Source organism: Varroa jacobsoni, unplaced genomic scaffold, assembly GCF_002532875.2.
Source record: "Varroa jacobsoni isolate VJ856 unplaced genomic scaffold, vjacob_1.0 contig01937, whole genome shotgun sequence".
In the NCBI taxonomy this organism is placed as follows: Eukaryota; Metazoa; Arthropoda; class Arachnida; order Mesostigmata; family Varroidae; genus Varroa; species Varroa jacobsoni.
Genome location: NW_019214722.1, coordinates 1 through 18,903, shown reverse-complemented (window position 1 = coordinate 18,903; position 18,903 = coordinate 1). Strand labels below are relative to the sequence as shown.

The 18,903-nt window shown below is 40.8% G+C and overlaps 2 protein-coding genes across 2 annotated transcripts; both read left to right on the top strand.

Annotated features, from left to right (window-relative positions):
* The first annotated feature begins 628 nt into the window (after window positions 1-628).
* On the top strand, window positions 629-1,390 carry LOC147751880 (uncharacterized). Its single transcript, XM_086973223.1, has 3 exons — window positions 629-789; window positions 932-1,102; window positions 1,237-1,390. Exons 1-3 carry the CDS (start codon window positions 629-631, stop codon window positions 1,388-1,390), a joined length of 486 nt encoding a protein of 161 aa, XP_086829349.1.
* Window positions 1,337-15,617, top strand: LOC111272280 (uncharacterized). Its single transcript, XM_022853636.2, has 12 exons — window positions 1,337-1,657; window positions 1,884-2,070; window positions 2,517-2,658; window positions 2,840-3,181; window positions 3,303-3,390; window positions 4,001-4,074; window positions 8,998-9,654; window positions 10,781-10,854; window positions 13,106-13,330; window positions 13,475-13,688; window positions 14,325-14,485; window positions 15,157-15,617. The coding sequence occupies exons 1-12, from the start codon at window positions 1,395-1,397 to the stop codon at window positions 15,442-15,444; spliced, it is 2,715 nt and encodes a 904-aa protein (XP_022709371.2). The 5' UTR covers window positions 1,337-1,394; the 3' UTR covers window positions 15,445-15,617.
* Window positions 15,618-18,903: the final 3,286 nt, after the last annotated feature.

The window sequence follows — 18,903 nt, the reverse complement described above, 5'->3', positions numbered from 1 at the left end:
ATTATTCTTGCAACTTCTAACACCATATCATACGTTTAATGAAATCTACGAGAAAGTACGTCGTATTAAAAACAATTTACGTTTCCTCGAATTCAGTTACCTGAAATGTATGGGACTACCAAATTTTCTTACACTAATACAATTAATAATTACATTGTATTACAAACATTAATTTCTATCAATTTCAGCGGACCGAAACGAATCTTGGAAGTCCACATAGTGCTATGCCCGAAAGCAATCAAAGCTCGGAAATACAACGAAAATATGCGAACGCTATGGCCGCCGTAGGTGAACAGTTACCCCAATATCACAGGTATGATTTTTCATTATAATGTAGTGAAATATTAATTATTCATGAATTATAGCATACACTACTAAAACTGTTATCGTGAGCAGACCATATACGTTTTCTTACCTTATTAAAATTATTTATTATATTATCGATGAGAACCCGTTTTTTTTCCTATAATATTAGACTTCGCAGATTTTTTCGATGGCTGTATTCTACAGTAATATAAGCTTATGAGGCGTACATTGCTACAGCAGTCATCTACCTCGAAATAACATATACACAGATTTCCTCCAGTGCTTCGCTTTCTGCTTCGGCTTGCATGTTAGGCCAGGTACAATGGCCGATGATTCTGACCTCACCCGGCCTCGAAAGGTGCAGCGAAAACAACCACATCATCTCGAACACCACCTCGACTCCCTCGCCGGAGCAGGATTTCGAGGGCATACCCAAAATGTCAACGAAGATATCGTCAAGACGGTTGGCGATAGCATTCGCAGGTAAGCGCGTTTTAAATCTGTTAACTTTTATTTTTGAGTGAAATCCTATCAAAAATCGAAAAAACCCACAGGCAAATGACAACCTGCCGTCAGCAGTCAACTACTTTCAACAGAAGCGTGCCACGATTGTTTTCTCGCAAAGGTACCGACTCGAGCATAAGCTGTTCAGCGAACTCCAAGAATTGAAACGGCACCAGATCCGTTCCAAGCAGACAAATGAAAACGTTCTGGTAAAGCGAATGGTTGATCATTTTCGCTTGGAGGTTCTGGCGCCCGGTATGCGTGACTATGCTGGCTCTTACACCTTCCGAGAGTTCGAACGTTACCTCTATGGACAACTGCGAGATGTAGCAACAGCGGCTGATCCGGAGACGGCTGGCGGGTCATCGGCTCCCTCTTCAACCGCCTCTCCACTTGACCCGTCATTTGGTCACGTAACAACCGCAGGCTCAAGTGGCCCTTCATCCTTTCAAACAGTTACGCTTCCACCGCCGCCGCCGCCGCCGTCGACGTCAACGGCGCTGTCACGACCAGTGGGTGTGGCGAGTCAAAGGACTCCATCCCCAAGCAAGCAGGCAATCGGCCGAAAGGCGAACGTTAACAGTATGAAACCAGCCGAAAGACGCATATTGGACGACACTCCTGTAAAATTGCCGGGCGAACGTGAGGCCGTGAGTGGTGCTAAGGGGCTCAGTACCACTGGCGCTCAAAAACGAGTGTTACCCAGAATTGGAAACCGGGAAGAGGGTCAAGCGGGGATACAACTCGGTGGAGGTGGAGAGGAACGACTTTTTGAAGAAGGACCTATGCCTTCGCGTACGAGACGTGCTATAGGCCTGCGGCCGCCCACGAAGCCGACACTTCCAAGGTGACACATTTCAAACCACATTTGACATGTCGGAAATTTGTTGAAAAAGCTCAATATATATATATCGAGTTGAGAGAAAGGCTTAGCGCAGGCTTGCTGTGCTAACTTCACTTTTGCATGCATTATCACAGAACAAGCCTGGCTTACTCTAACAACGTGAGACATTGCGCGGGAATTCTTATACAATACAAAATACATATAGTAATTGAGCATATAATAATTAAAGGCATCGATCGCCATCGGTGGGGAAACACGGTACTGCCGAATCTAGTATCGAAGGTGCCGAAGACAAAGACCGAGTTCAGCAAAGTATGCGCGAACAAGAGCGTGATATTAGCAACAGTGAACACCAGACAGGGGTGTCGAGCTCCTTTAAAGACGTCTCGACTCCCAAAAAAGATGTTGTAACTAAAGTGAGTTACCACGCTGTTTCTTAATGAATCGACAGCGCCTTGGCTGCTTCTACTTCATTGTTTACTTGTTTGTATAAATATTTCTTATGCTTAATGTTTGAATGGTAGATCTTTAAAAACCATTTTTGTAAAAAAAACTTCCTTCGAACCTGATAAGTTCTCAGATACGAGTATTTGGTTTCCATTTAGTTCAAATATTTACCCTAGTGTTCCTAAAAAAAATCACGAGATTTACATTGATAAAATGTCAACACGCCCTTAAAACTGAGGCCTTCAGACGATTGTGAGGCTCTTACTGTAGGTAACTTGCTATCCAATACACAAATATGGCAAGATAGCTAACTAAATAAATATTTCGAGTTGTACGTCCTATACAGCTTTGGTAGCAAGGTAACTGGAAACTACCGGTGAACGATATTCTGATGTATTTTTTTCTTCTGAAATAGGAAAGTGCTGTCCCTCTAAGTGACAGAGGGGTAACTTTCGGCTTAGCAGATCAACCAGTAAGATCACAAAAGATCACGCTCGTCGACAAAATGTCAGGAAGGCTGCAGCAGACTTCGACTACAACTAAGCTGTCGGAAAAAGGTGCATTTAAATTTACATGCCACTCTGAAAAACGACTGTGCTAAGGGCAAACCTTATAGGGGTCTTTCTTGCCAATTAGTTTGTTATATTGTAATATACAGTGCAAGAATGACTAGTAGTTGGCAGTGTGATGTTCAGGTTATCACACCACAAATACCAACTTATTTGCTTTGACTATTAGGCGGGGAAACGGAGACTTTTGACACCGCTGTCAAGGACGGCAAAGAAGTTAGCAAGGATAAAAGTACACGAAAACGTCGAGCAGAGTTGCCCTCACGTAAAGCCCGAAGCCTTAGTCGGAAACGAAGTCCGGGTGAAGGTGAACCCCAGTTTGCCACTGCTACCGGACCAAATCGAGGTAGCGACACACCGAAAGCGCGAAGCGAGGAACGGGACCGGCGACCGTTTTCGTACCTAAAAAAGAACGGAGGAAAGCAAAGCTATAGCAGCAAAAAGATTGCAGATGAACATAAACAACCCACGATACAGCCGCTCCGAAGTAAGACATTGTCTGCAGCACCAGGTTAGAACCAAAGCTTGCATATCTTGTATAGAATCGAAACTGGTATAAAAACACATCTCCTTTCAAATTCTGTCTATGCGGTATTAACCCTTGAACATGTATGTAATCTTTTTCTTTAAAGGACAACACGTCAAAGACTCAATTGGAGCAACGTCCTTTCCAAGTGGAATGGAAAATGTCGCCGGGGGTAAAAATCTTCCACCTTCGGGGTACGAGACCCTTTATAATCTCAGCTCCGCTTGATCGACACTGTCTCGACTATTAGCATTAGAACAAACACCCGAAACTAATCAATGTACATTTGTTCAGATTCTCTTGGTAGAAGACAGACTTGTGTTCCAGTTCATTCAATCATGTTTACATCTCTAACGAACAACACTTTTTTTTTTTTTTTTTTTTTTTTTGTATCCATTCCCGTGTCGCGTTGTTAACATTGAAATATTTACGAAAGAGTAACCACTAACAAATGCCATTTGCGCGACGCTCGTCTTCTTGTTCGATTTTAATATGTAGCTAGGGTGACGACGCATCTGTTTGACTAGTGGATAGTTTTGTATCAGTGTGAAGAACTGACGATATCCAGTAAACAGTAATTGTTATGTGAGTTATTATGAGATAAAACGGTATCGTCACAGTCGGCCTCTTGTTACTTACTAATCGAAAACACTTCTATGCCTTTTGGATGGAATGATTCAAAACTATCTCCCACTGCCACGCGGTTTGATTGAACAGTGTTTACCCTTTAGCCCGGCACTAAATAGTTAGTTGGGTCGGTTCTTACAAAAGTTCTTACTGCAATTTACCTACAATTGCTTACAGTGCTGCGTTGAAAGCGCCCAAACAGGAAGTTTCATCTTCAAATGAGTCCGACCCTGCCGGAGCTGATTCTAATGGTATGTCTAATTATTTTGTCTGTATAATTTGTCTCTTTGGCTATCGTAAGCCATCAGTAAAATTTTACATAGGCAACTTTATAACTCGAAAGGTAAGAAAACGTTGGACGTAATTCGTTCAAGCTTAGAAATAAGATAAGCTATAACGCTCTACGCTTCAATTACCTGCGATAGCGCGTACTCGTCGAAACTTTAGTTATATCGACTAAAACATATATTGACGACACAGAAACATAGTGTTTTATGTACATGCAAGCTGATATTTGGGTTAGCCTGATACTATAATTCCGTCACATGGGCAAGCAGAATCAACTGGCCCCATTGATAAGACAAGAAGCTTCGGACCTGGCCAATCGAACGGATCATGTTTGGTTAGGCCGATGGTTCCTTGCGAAGAGTCAAATACAAGCTTCACCTATTAGACGATGTCCTATTAGCTGTAATAGGAGAGAATGCAGTTTCAAACAATCACGGAAAGGGCTCTATTATCGGTAGGTTGTGAAAGTTGCCTTTTTGAAGTCCTCTTAGTGGCTTCTCGACAGAGAAGGGGTTTTGAAATGCCAGAAGCGCATTGTGACTCTAAGCAGGTTTTGTGCACGTGAACCGGTCTGTTAAATTCAAAAGGTCGCGATAAAGTCATACCATTATCACCAAGTAATCAGATTGCCCGCTTTTAATTGTCCTACCTAAATATTCATGAGTCCCTTGAAGAACTCGATATAACGGACTCGATTTATTTTTGACTAGTGTCTCATATTAGTAGACGTTACGTCATTACGTCCGTTGCATATACTACTATTACGTTATGCTTGAGCCTACCCGACACTGTCACCGAACACAATTTTTCTACAGAACGACACCATGCATTTATCTGGTTCTTCTCTGTCTGGCAATAGCTATTTAATCATACCTCGTCCGTGCAACCGGGCAACCGTGTGGTCCGCGTAGGTTTTTGTTGAGTGAAGCTTCCTAAATTGCACGTGGAATACACCTCATCAATTTTCAACTGGCCTGCAGTCAATATACAGAGAACCCATTTTCTACCCAGTCTCCGTAATTTTAATATTCGGGTTACGCCTCCGTAACATGTTATATGTGAAATTCCACTTTTGGCCGATAGAGCCCTTAGATTTCAAGTTCTGCTTTTGTGAAAAGCCTTTTCGATTACTGCAATGCATTCTTATCTGTTGAGTTCCTATGTGTATGTTTACCTCCTCACTGGTCTTCAATACTCCAGGCTCCATTGTTGAAATGTTTACACCTGCTCTTTTACTGCGCTTTTGTTTTCGCGCCTTTTTGTCTGATGTCTTCACCAATCTTCAATATACTTCCGCACCGCTGTGGCCTTTGGAGGAACAAACTTGTTTGCTGAGTGGTAATGTTTGAAACTACAAGGTGTTTTTTCTTTTGAACTCATTTCCTCTGGACTTTACTTTGATCAATTTTCACCAACAAATTTCTAGACAGGGGTATTTACCAGCCAGTTGCGCTTCCTAGCGGCGCGTAGCTAAAATATTACTTAATCTCTAAATCTGTCGGATACAGTTCGATATTACGGCCACAAACAACCGTCCTGTATCAAAGTTGATTTGGTTAACTTTTGAGTACGCTGGACTACAAGCTGCCCTTCGATCTAATTCTGCAGCAAGGCTTGAAAACTTCAAGGTGTCGAACTGGCATTATTTATTTAACCACCCGCGAGTAAGTTTTTTTTTTAGCTTGAAGATTTGACAAACTACTAACTTGGCAATTCTTGGTTTTGTGTAGTACAATGTAGAGTTTCCCAGATAAAGAGAGAGATAACAAGTTTATATAAAACTTGCGTATTTCCCTCTTTGATTATAATGGAATCCGTTTGTTTACTTCTGCTAACAACTAATACTCTGGGGTAGCGGATTTGTACGATTCAAAAAGGCCGCTCAACGTAGATGGATTAGGCTAATATTTTTAGGGTTAGTGTTGTTTTGCACTGGGATGAGCTAGCCTTAATATGGGCCGAAGCCGACACATTCTTACCTTTCTGCACGAGTCACTTTCTTAGACACCTATTATGCTATGAGGTTCCACTAAATACGACATACGCTAGGGTTAGACGTGTAGTTCACGATAGCCCGGAACATTATCTACATGTTCCGGGCGATCGTGAACGAGACGCAATACTGGTAAGGCTGCTACGCTACACAGGTGGCTGTGTCCACTTTGTGCTTCAATTGAATACGTGCAAGGAAACTGTGCTACAGCTGCGCTCCGTCCTAAAGTTTCCTGAAGGTTGATCGGTGACCAACCCATGAAGTGTGTACTGTTCATTTGGGTTGGTAGATCTACAAAACACCATTCCAAGCCGCTTAAAAAAGTCATCCGGACTGTTCTAGCTATGCTAAATTCTTACAGGGTATACTTCTTGGACTATCCATAGATTCTGTACCACAGAATAGCATTAAAGATGTACGACACGCTCGCATCATTATTGATCCTAGCCAACGACCACAAGGTGAATGCGAACAATATATAACACGCAGGCGGCGCACAAGATGAAAGTTATGACTCCTATGGGAAAAAGGATATAACTGTTATTAGGGGATTAGGGGGGTTTACCTTATATAAAGTCTCATATTAAGCTCGTGAACCGTAATGCGCATAAGTTGAGTGTAAGATTTGTGCGTTTTTCTATTTATTATTGTCAAAAGCAGATCATAAAATATTTCTTCAGGTAGCAGGATACGTGGAGTGTGTTAGCGGATTTGAATCGATCTTTTAAATTATAGACTAGCGAGGTTTTTGGAATATTCCAATAGGAAGGCGGCATCTATCACTACAGCAGACTAACTAATTACTGCCGCAATAGGATGATAGAACATGATGTTCTAACTGGAAACCTGCAACGGGTACAGAGAGGTCATCCAACACAGCCTCACGAGAACTCAAACAGAATAACTGTAAAAGTGTAGGTAAATTGTCGGGTACTGCTTTCTACTACGTTGAATATAACCCGTGTCTAAAATTAAAGCAGACTAATAACGTAACTGCACGGTGGCAATGGGGCTGTTAAAACATCGCAACGTAAGAGCGGGATACGTAGAGAAAAGTCACTGCGGGGGTAACTATTGCTAGGGGGAAAGATTTAATGTAATGGGAGAACGCAAAGGGTACTACAGGATTTCAGCAGATTTGGAAATGAATGATGTCGGTCTGCAACAGGTTTTGTTATGGCAAATGTCCCACAAACCAAAATCCATTTATATTAGAACAGTTTGCATTAGGCTGGCTGTTCTATCAACGATTCAATTTCGCTGAATCTCCAGCAGAACGGCCAGTCCAGCTTAGCCCACATGAAATTTATTTCACGGTGCGGAACGAAGCCCATCGGGCTTCTGGGCTACATTACAAAGTCTATGTATCTGTTTGTGGGTTTATTTGGCGAACCCAAATCGATCTCTTGGAGTGATTAGATTTAATTTTGATTTGAAGCAAATCGCCAGAGATTGATTTTTTTTTGAGAAGAGCTGCCCGCAAGATATAGCCAGTTGCATGAATACGTTCTTCTGAAGAGTTCAGTTTCTTTTTCCTTATAGATCATGCTATCAATTTGAAAATACTGGTCGCTTTTTACGATTACGATTGAAAACCGTTAAGAATCTGTGAAAGACTTGTATTGAAAAATTGTGTATCAAAGTTGTACCAAATGGGCCAAAAATTTGATCATTGCATAGTTTTTGAAAAAATATGTGACTTTTTACTTTTTTTTTTTGTAATTTAGTGCTAAATCAATTATTTTTTATCATTCGCAATTGATGAAATATGAAATATTTCGATTTATTTTTCAGATGTGCCTCCACTTTTCTGGGATGGGCAGTTTTTTCCCCCACAAAGTCGCGTAATGCCAATTGATTAATCTGCAAAATTATTGATAAAATCCTTTATAGATGTTAGATTTGGAACTTGTATGGTCTGTGGTAGATTATATTTAAGTGGGATTTTGGGCAAAAGAGTGTTCTCCTAATAAGCTGGCTGTTTACGTAGAGGTCCTTGTAGGGGGATTGTTTTTCGTAGTACCTAAGGCCCTTGCCGGGCTCGGTCAAAGAGCTATCTATACACGTTGCTATACGTATATATCAGTTGTAAACAAACGTCGTTCGAAGTAAATGATGCTTCACGTACGGGGAACGGCGGGAATCTTTCGGTCACCAACTGATAAGTAGCCAGCGAACTGGGTAAAATTGGAATACATGTCTTCGTGCCTAAAGTGGGCGTTTCGGTGTGAAATAAGCAGAAAGCCGAATGTTACATTTATTACACGAATCAAATCTGCCCATATTAGAACAGGCTGTATATGTACTCATATAAAAATAAAGTGATAACGTGAAGCCAACTAACTGCATGATCTTCCGCTGTGCGTGGCATATCCTATTGGCTCAGGATCTAACTAAAAACTATACTATATAAAAAAGTAATACAGAATAACAATTATTATTCTCACTGACTCCGGATGTTTTCACTATGTAACAACAAACATTACACAGGAAGTTTATATAATAAAAACTACAATAACTCGATGTAGGCTGTTGATTTATTAATATTCACATAGAGATTAGATGTAAAACATCAACGAATACGCTATGTTGAACATTAGTCGATTTCATCTGAGGATCTGACGGAGATAACGTGAAATCGTTACCTTTCCGGATCGAATATCATGGATTATATACATATGATCTGCATCTGGTTGGAATGATTCTAGTAATTAAGATGATGACATGGGTTGAGTTATCTTGAAACTGTATGTTGCGTGGCCTGTTGTACGGATGTCGCGTCACTATCCAATAATAAATTGACCAAGAATCATACAAACGTTCTGCTGCATACTAAGTTTGAAATCCATGTTCGACTTCCATGGCCGACGAAAAACTCGCGGTTTCCTTATAGATATCGCTGTCTTTTTACTGCCTCGGTACCCACGAGTGCGACCCACCTTTTTCCGTCAAAACCTGGCACGCTTTAGACCTGATGCACCCGCTGTACTGTTGTTTGATGCTTATGCCACACCCAAAACTTCTACAGTGAGATTAGCACATGGTGTCACAGCAGGTAAATCGCCACCTAGATCATCAAAGTCCCCGCGCCGTCGTCAGGTTATAACCAGATCATCCCGTGAATCGCCGAGGTCATCAGCCATGTTTCCGTATATGGTGTCTGGGGACAAGAACGTTGATCCAGAAGAACGAAGCAAGGCAGATCAAGAAAGCGATAGTAAAACCTGCCGTGCCTCCGCGGACGAAAAACATATTGTTGATGATAAAACTGTGTCGGTGCTTAATGGCAAAATGGTCACCGAAACAGCTGTCTCTGGGACAGTAAAAGGCGTCAGCTCTGCTAAAGCGGCGAGGGACTCTCGGCAAAGCCCGACGATGTCCAAAGCTAAGATTGTTACGTCAACTCAAACAGAAGAGTGCAAAGAACGAATTACAGAAGTTCACGTTAAAGAAGTAGAAACCTTCAGCAGTGTAAAGACCCATGAACAGACCCGCGAAGAAATTGTCACTGTAGAGTGGAAGCCTCAGGGGCTCGGTCGCTCGAAACCATGTAAGTAACTGACCATAAGTTCCATTCTTAAATTAGTTACCGTATCTGTACGATATCTAGAATAGTAAGCAGACGTGCTAGCCAGGGCTAAAATTTGTTTGGAATATTATTTAACACAGCTAAATGTACATAACCTTCAAGAATTAGAAACGTATGCAAGTAAATAAACATTGTACTTCTTTATAGTTTCACCATAGTTGTAACGGACCTTTAGCAGTTCTGTAACTTCTCTGCAAATCCATTTAGTATGAGATTTACCTGTTGTTTTTCTGTTCGCTATCGTAAATGAAAATCCCAATTGGCCTTTGTTTCAAGGTGGCAAAAGGTGGTGCGATACGAACAAACTGCCGTGTACAGTCTAGCTTGATCAGAACATCCTTTAAGGTAACGATGCTTTGGCCTTTTTATCTTTTCCAAAAATGTCGCAAAAAAACTCGGATCTGCACAGGCGTCACTCTAGACTACCTCTGAGTCTACAGATTCGATACAACTGTAGCCCTTGGACCCATACGGTGAAGCAATCGGACGCTGAGTCAGTTTAAACCCGAAAAAAAAGTACTTAAACGGCAGCTTTACGAAATTATTTAGATCTATTCTATCTCTATTGTAGACGAATACGTAGCAAAAGGAATATACCCAATGAACTCGCATATACTGTCCGCAACTGGACCAAGATATAGAAACCTTTTAAGACAATTTCTTAGCGTTATTGAGCAAGGTCATAGAACAACTGGCGTTCAATTCATGCAGAAGTGCAATACCGATCTAGCAGCTGTGGGCTCTCGCACCACCTTCACCGTCTAATTCTCACAGTCGTATTAATGTATTCACTCTTTCTTGGACAATTGCTGTTTTGACCGTTGGGGCTAGAAATTCGGAAAGCACATAACAATTTTATTTCGTATGAAAATATTTGAATGAAGATTTAACTTACCGTTGCAACTTCAGTGGCATAGATGTAAGTTAGGACTGTCCAATATTAACCAGTTGAAAAGGCGAAGCACTGAGCGTAACAGATAGAACTATGAGTACAACGGCTGGTTGAAGAAGAGTGACTTTTTTGACAAAATATCCCACCTAATTTTATACGTGTTGTTATTGTTGTCGATTTTTGTCGCGATTCCAGCCGACATCGAACGGACTGTTAACAGGGAACAGGGAAATAATGAAAAAACATCAAGTACTGAACACGAACCTCATGTAAGACCTTTACTTTAGTTAGAATAAATGTTTCCACACACTTCATATGTACATGACACTCTGCTAGCTACGGCCTCGACCGTTGCGAGCCTATCGTCTTTCTCGTTCGCATAATATAATGATCCGTCACTCAGATGATCTCTTCCGCCTTTTTGCTACGTGGTCCAACGGAAGTTGCTGTAGATAGAGACGAAAGAGACGAGAGATTGGTGACGAATACCCTTTCGTTGGTCTTCGCCATCGCATATTATCCAACAGCTTACCTAGCGTAAGGTGTTTTCATCTCGAGTCGCTTGCAGTGGTCCGTTGCAGGCTACTCAAGACTTATATTAGGCTAACAACGTCTCGGTTAAGTACAACGATTATGTAGATATTATATGGGATTATATATAGCCAACAAATAAGGTCGTTAAGTCGTCGAAATTAAGTTCGATCGTTTCGTTCAAGGGATCAGGAGGGGTTTGCAGGAACGCTCTGAAGCAATATGTAATTTCATTTAATGCCTGAAGCTGTACTTAGGGCAAACGTAGTTGGTCTAATATAAATCTAGAGTGCCATTCACTTCTTATCCATTTGTCCTGTATGGCATGGCGATTGGTTAGGAACTATGCTAAGTCTGCGCGTCTGTGGATTCATCTAAGCTTGCAAACCATTGTTATTAGAATAATTGATACGGGGGTTGAAGCAAAGCAAAGCAAAGGATTTGGGAATCGTTTTAATTTTTTTCGACTTTTCCGAAATACTCGCACGTACTTGTTTTCAGTGGTAACTTATGATTGCTTATTCTGGAAATTCTATTATTAGGAAAATCCAATTCGAAATTTGCGTCCAGCCGACAAATAAAAATTTGCTAGAGCGAAATACATCTAAATTCTATCAGAGCGAGCGGCAAACTAATTTTCAACGTCGCGCGAATTAAATGAGTGCTACAGCCTCATCTGCTTTAGGTCTGTCCCCTGTGACGACGTGTGCAGCCTGGTGGCACGCTACCAGTGCGAACTGGTATGCAGCAAGGAGGAACTGCGTGAATGAAATTCTGTGCTTCTTATCCTAAACTTTTGCGTCACACGAAGAACTTGAGCCGGATGGTGTATTCCATCTAAGTTTTTTTTTAGAATAAAAAAAAATTATTGCGTAATGACAAGGGATCCTACAGTAATTCCCGTCAGCGTATCTGAATTGTTGCACTCAGCTGCGTGTTATTGGTTAAACAGAATGAAAACTATTCTACCAGTTTTCGTATTTACTTGTTTAAGTTAACAATGCTGTACAAGCCTGCTGCAGTATATGTGTGGAATGAATTTTGCCTTTAGTCTTTAGACACAAACCTTAGCAGTGTTTGTTCGGGGCCCCTAGAAATCCACCTCTGCCTTTTACACCCAAACTGCGATAATGCCCATACTCACATACGGCTGTTACGAACCGCATGGGATGCAAGACCGGTTTTTATCGTCGTATTCAACGGGGCTAGAATTTGCACCATCAGCACTCACCTTCAATGTTACAACCTATCTAGCTAAAAGACATGCGTGAGCTGACGATTTCGGGTGACAAATCATTGGCACTCAATATAAAGCATATATATTCAAATTAAGGATGGGCACATTATATCATGGTACATTTGTATCGATGAGGTTAATTCAAGGGGCGGTACTGCTACACCCTATGACGTTGCTGCCGTGACATTTGTCATTTTGCGAACAAATGCATCAGTATAACTTTTTTCGAAAAAAATATGTGGTACTCTAAAGGACTCCGATAAACACAAACCTCAGGTAGTCATGGGTTTTGTATTTGAGTTAGCTGTAGTTGGGTTCGAAATGTTTTGCACAGGTCAGCATAATGTGAGCACGAATGTCTCACGAATTCGATAAGGAAATTGAAAAAAAAATATAGAGTAACATATTTTACTAAGTTATCTTTATAGTTATCGCCATTAGACCGGGTTGGTGCTGACAGAGATAGAGTCAAGAAACCCTCAGATAAGGATTTGTAAGATAAAAAAACATGAATATTTCAAACATTCGGTGGCCTACTCAATCCAGTCCTGTCATTTGGAAATTATCCCGGTTATATCTGGTATCGAGCTCCAAATCTCAGCAGCTGGATTTCTAAAATTCAAAACACCTATTACAAATCCAACTTGAAGGGTTAATCTTTCAAAAATCAAGGCTTTACAATTATTTCGCAAAATTTTTATTCTTTAACCCACATTTATACGTACTGCTAGAATCTCGAATCAAACTTAAAGGTGCAGCTGCGTCGGACGGCAGCCAAGGTTGAAAGCACGTCCTGTGCCATAGGTGACGATGTAACTCATCCTCAAAAAGTCGATATCTCGAAGGAGCGCGATCAGTTGAGTAGGTCGCCCGGTTCGACAGCTACCTCTCCAGGCCTTGGTCCAACAATAACCAGTTCAGCCCGTCGGAAACGAGCTCAGTGGAACAAAAGTGGAGAAATTACTATCATGCCGATGGTACGTACCGGTTACAATGCTATACTTAGTTTGTACTCTTTCATCTAACGTGTTATAAAATCAAGTCAAAGAGTATTATCAACGGAAAAAACGCATATAGCCTTTTAATTAGCAAACAAAACTATTAATATTTGCATGTATTAGGGTTCCGACGAACTTGAAAGTCTGGAGCACCAGGAAGCCGTCGATGGTGCGGCTGCTGGACTCAGTGGCGGCCCCGCGGAAACGCTCGATGCGGCGAAATCAATTGGAGAAGCAGCAGTAGGTGAACGTAACAGCGACACGAAATCCAAACAATCTTGCAAGATACGATCATCTGAGAGTCGCTCCTCAGCAAAGATCGTTCGTGGTATCCTTGGTGAGTGTGGCCATTCGCTATGAAAAGGCTTCCATAAGTACGACGCTCGTAGAACTTCGTAATTTTTCGCAGAGCGAAATCTCTGATTTTCAAACTGCTTGCTTTTAGCGCCATGTATAAATAGGTTTCACTGAGATCAATAAAACAATGTGGATTCGATAGTGGCCACGTTAGTAACTTACATTTAGCACAGCCGATATAAAGTTAGCACGTACGCGTGGTGTCTTGGTGGACGATTAAGTTAAATATTTATTATTTACATTCAATCTACGGACAGCTTTCAAACACGTACTTCAACCGTGCCCAATCATAATGACTGATCCTGAGAAAAGATTTTGTTTCTAGAACTAAGCGTAGAAATGCTCAAAGTTCTTTTAAACATGACCGCCAATGGTCGATTTAATGTCAATCCTTTTATCCAATAAAAGCAATTTAGATTGTGTCAAATTTGCTGCACAACAAGATGCATATGATGCTTAAGAATGCATCTATTATTCTTCTGTGTCAAACGTCTCCTGTTTAAAATTTCAGCGGACTTCTCGCAAAAATCTATTTACTAACCGTATTATATAATGCTCCACACATAATATGGTTCCTATGCTACAAAACTTGTTTTGGCTTACTATGTGCTTCCAGGCGATGACGTCAATCCCGATGATTTAGTAACGCTTGAGATGGTCCCCAGCAATAGTGAAAGCGGAGCGTCTCAGAGTGGCGCTGCCAGTCAAAGGCATAAATCTCTCGTTCGAACCATTAAAGTCAGGGACATTCTTGAAGCCGCCGACAACGAAGACCTCGTAAGATATCAACTAGTCGAGCTACCGACATTTCTTTCCGTATCTTAAAGTTCGTTTTTGTCAACACTGAAAGTTGGCACGTTTGTGGCAGAACTTGAGCAGTTATTATCAAATCATAACATGGCAAATTCTCGTAGTGTTTACGAGCTATCCGAAGCTGTCGGCAGGATGCATTATATCTATCAATAGAAACATTATATAGCCATTTGTGATAATTCACATTTCGTTCACTTAGTCTATCCACAAATGCATCTGTCTTAAAAATAGTCCATCGTCCGATAACGGAAATATGGCCCGCTCGCTCTTAGCGGTGCCGCCAACATAAGATGCGATCCGTATCGGTCACAGCACGTTATAATCCTTCTTAGGCGGTTTTATAATCCAGCACGGTGATCATTCGTTTCCAGCTAGTATCAAGAACACGTTGGCCTTTCTTGCTAACGTCCATAAGCACTAATACGTTTATGTTGCTTTTTTGTTCTTACAAGAAATATGACGTTTGCAACAGTCGGTCGTAATCCTGAATTCAGCCTATCCAGTTACAGTGGCTGAAAACACTAAGGACTAACATACGAATACAACAAGGAATAACATACTGTTATAAGTAACAATTTTTGGAGAAAACCGATACTATATATATATATATACATATATATGTATATTACTTGTAGGTTATCCGACAGGCAGAACTGCGAGCTTCTAATGTCCCCACTCCGCCGTCCTCCACGACGCCGGTAGGATCCTCAGGCTCGGATGAAGAGATGGTCGAATTTATTGTTCGACACGGCCGAGAAAAGAATATCTTTTGGCTACCGGCGTCTAGGATTACGCAGGACCGAAAATGGCAGGTCACGTTCGTTGTGGCAAAAACTACAGGAAACAATAACAATAATAGTACGAACACTGGTCCCTCTACCGTAGAGAAAACACCTGTTGCAGTCACTGCCAAGACAACGTAGATAAATTATAACCATGAAATTGTGCCCGACTTAGGCGTAATAGCTGGTCTCATTGTCTGTAGCATTGAAACAGCATCGTTTAAACCACTTGAGGAAATATCATTGGCTGATGAATTGGTAATAACTTATTTCCTAATTAAAATCATGATATTTGATTATGGAATAAGACCTAACTACCGACGCTAAATATTTAGGCATTGAAGTTGACCTTCCACGCTGAACTATTTTTTTTTTGTATATGTTTAAAAACGAGTAAAATCACGCATACGAGATGAATAGGCAACGTAGTTCATAGCAAGATTATTCAAGGACACATAGAACTGTTTGAGGCCTAGTCTGAGGTACTGAAACAAGAAGATCATCGGACAGTGTAGACTGTGCGGCAGCTATCGCAAAAGTTTTTGTGTAAGAGCACGCCTTATTACATAAAACATTCATTGTATTTATTCTAGAGGCTGACTGCAGCACCGTGTAACGATTAGCCGCGGTCCCGCCTGGGAAAACAAAATACATACTAGTTTTATTGGTTCCTTTTTTCTTAAGCATGAATCATTGCTTATCCGTGAGACGGTACATCTATGGCCACAATTGCACGTATGTGTTCGTAGTCCTTCATGCAAAGCATAATTTTCTTCCGCAGATGGCGTGTGTGCATTCGCAAGCCGCTAAATAAGCTTTTTATGTAGGAAAATAAACCCAGTCAACCATGTACCAGCGCAAATAACCGTTTGATGACTCAATCTATTGGGTTGTAGGAAAGATTTTGCTAGTTAGATTGAAGTAACGTGTCCCAGGTTAATATCCCCGGATCGACATCAATGTCGTTTAAAGCTGAGATCTGATAGTACTAGACGAGCTAGCGTATTAGAATACTAAAAAGAATATTCAGACTAAGTAAAACGCCTCGCAGACAAGTCAGGTTTCTACAAAAACTTGTTACGCTTTAGAGTTTACTATGACAAAGGCAAAATGCTACTTAGATCAGTATAAAAAATTTTTGGAAAAAAAATTTGGGACGTTATGGCCAAGTTGCGTCACCGAAAAAATAAACAGTCTAAAGATGTCTCTGTCGCTTTCTTTCTGGGAGTTTTCATGTGAAAGATGTCTCTTGTAGTGGTTGGCAAGTTGCGGAAAAAGTTGACTAAACACTATCGTTTGACTAAATATCCACCACCTTTTTACAGCTTTTAGACCATTTAAAAAAAAATGGCTACAAAAAGAAGCACATTAATTGATGCAAGAGTATTTACCTGCTCGTACTTCTGCCTCCGATAGCCTACAAAAGCCAACCAAGCTGACCAGTGTCTAAAGGTATTGATCACAGATGATGGAAAGTAGATCACATATGTGCAAAAAAATGTGTGCTCCAGGGCCTCTGGCAAAGCTTGGACTGACGCCGGTGATCCTGATAGAAGTGATGGGTGATGCTGTTTTTGGTGGCCTAATGCGACGATTGGTTTGGATCTCTGCTATCAACGACTAACAAAATCACAACAAGCTATTGAAAACAAATCAAGTGAAGCTAGTAAACAGAAAAAAACATGCCATCCGATAATTAAGGGAATTTGCATAGAAAATTCTGAAGTACCGGCTGTATAGCCCGGATCTTGTACTATCAGACTATCATCTGTTCCGCTGTCTGCAGAACCTCCTTAATGGGTTAGTTTTAATTCCAATAATGGGATCCAAAAACTACAATTATACGGCCAAAACTTACACATGGTGTACCGAAGAGATGTTAGAAAATTTAGTTCAGTACTATTGCAGCACTCACTCTGGTCACGCCATTACGGCTAACCATGCCTCCCACTAAGTACAACTTGAGTACGGTCAGGTAACTTGAGTTAACGCCATTCAAGCATTGCTGTTCGTCTGTAATAGGTGCAAGGACGCAACGCCAAAAACAACCGGAAATATATTTCGATGTAATGACGGCAGCATATGCAAAAACAATCGTTGAGCTACTTTCAAGTAGCCAGAGTTATCATTAATTATTCTTGGTTCTCATTTGAATTTTGGTCGAACGCATCTTTGAACTGATAAAGCAAAACTCATTTGAATCGCCCCCATTAAGAACCTTGTAAATAAGTAAAACATATTTTACAGTTAGGACTTATTCCTCCCTGGATTCTGAACTATGGTAGAAATAGGACAAAATATCCATGCGAAATTTCTGCTGAAAACCATTCAGCTTTGTTCAATGTTCGAACTTCCTTCCCTGTTTTGTATTTTATTTATTTACCACGTGCATATCAGGCCTTCCAGCTTTAAGTCAAATATATATTTACTATATGTGCGCAGTATGTGTGGCAATTATCGGGAAAGCCATCCTATTTAACTGTTATCCAGACAGACCGAATAATGTTATAAAGACTGACCACATTTGATGGGCAGTAGAGTAATGATTTTAACGATTCAGAAAAGCTAAAATCCCAACGTTCCCTATAGCCCGGCCTTCCTAGCATTAAATACCATGTAGAATCGGAGTACGCGTTATGGCCTAATTCTGCCTAATATTGCACGAACATATTTAGGCAAGAAAGTAGTCCCATAGACTAGATATATCACTAAAAGTAAACATAAAAATAGACTGATAACGCTTTCATTCTTTCCCGGCACCCTGAAGAATCCATCTAAAGATATCACAAAGCTGCATAATTATTCGGTCTCAATGTAAATGTACGTCGCATATGTTTGGGTATTACCCTTGTGCTGTGTCGGCCGGGTACGAAGCAATAGGTCAAAACATTTCGTTCCTAAAGGTAGAATTGCGGCCGAGAGAACGTCGAATCGATATTATGGAACTGGCGTCAGGCCAAATAAAATGACAGTAGTAGTAATCAAATGAAAGATAAACTTCTGTTTAGGTAGATGCATCAATTTGGCAGGCACGACAGATTTATGAAAACGTAAGTGGAGCATAAGTAGGACTTTACGTCTCTTAAAATGTATGTATCCTTGATGCTTACGCAAGTCGCATAATGTATCTAGGCGACGTGTGGCGAGAATCGAGCCCGTTATGTGGGGTTAATACGACCGTTAATCAGTTTCGACTTTCGCCTAGGTTGTCGGTGACATTGATAACTGAACTGAGGTTCTTTGAAGAACTGAACTTTAATGAAATACGTACGTGTGGAGAGGACGGGCTCACAAGAAATACGCAATGTAGTCAATTAAAGCACGTAGACCTAGGTTAGACAGTGCCATCTGAAGGTTTACCTATTACAATGGCTCGAATCAATAGGGTTTGGCAGCAAACCTACGTTGAATCTCGACCTGAATTTAACCGTCGAGTGTAGCCAATTTATACACGCTCAAATTCACCGGTAGACGCAGAATCTTTAATATTACCTAATTACGCCACCTCATCGCTACTACTAGCATTACTGTTATTAGTAAATGATTTTGCACATTGACGATAGTATATGATAAAAGCAATCGTTTCTTTACAATATATGT

What these genes read in the sequence shown, in the direction of transcription:
- LOC111272280 (XM_022853636.2), top strand. Translation starts at nt 1,395, where the DNA reads ATGAAACCAGCCGAAAGACGCATATTGGACGACACTCCTGTAAAATTG. An exon ending in GCTCGGTCGCTCGAAACCAT is followed by an intron (nt 9,655 to 10,780) that starts GTAAGTAACTGA and finishes TCGCGATTCCAG; the next exon opens with CCGACATCGAACGGACTGTT. An exon ending in CCGCCGACAACGAAGACCTC is followed by an intron (nt 14,486 to 15,156) that starts GTAAGATATCAA and finishes TATTACTTGTAG; the next exon opens with GTTATCCGACAGGCAGAACT.
- LOC147751880 (XM_086973223.1), top strand. Translation starts at nt 629, where the DNA reads ATGGCCGATGATTCTGACCTCACCCGGCCTCGAAAGGTGCAGCGAAAA. An exon ending in GTTGGCGATAGCATTCGCAG is followed by an intron (nt 790 to 931) that starts GTAAGCGCGTTT and finishes TTTCTCGCAAAG; the next exon opens with GTACCGACTCGAGCATAAGC. An exon ending in GGCTCTTACACCTTCCGAGA is followed by an intron (nt 1,103 to 1,236) that starts GTTCGAACGTTA and finishes TAACAACCGCAG; the next exon opens with GCTCAAGTGGCCCTTCATCC.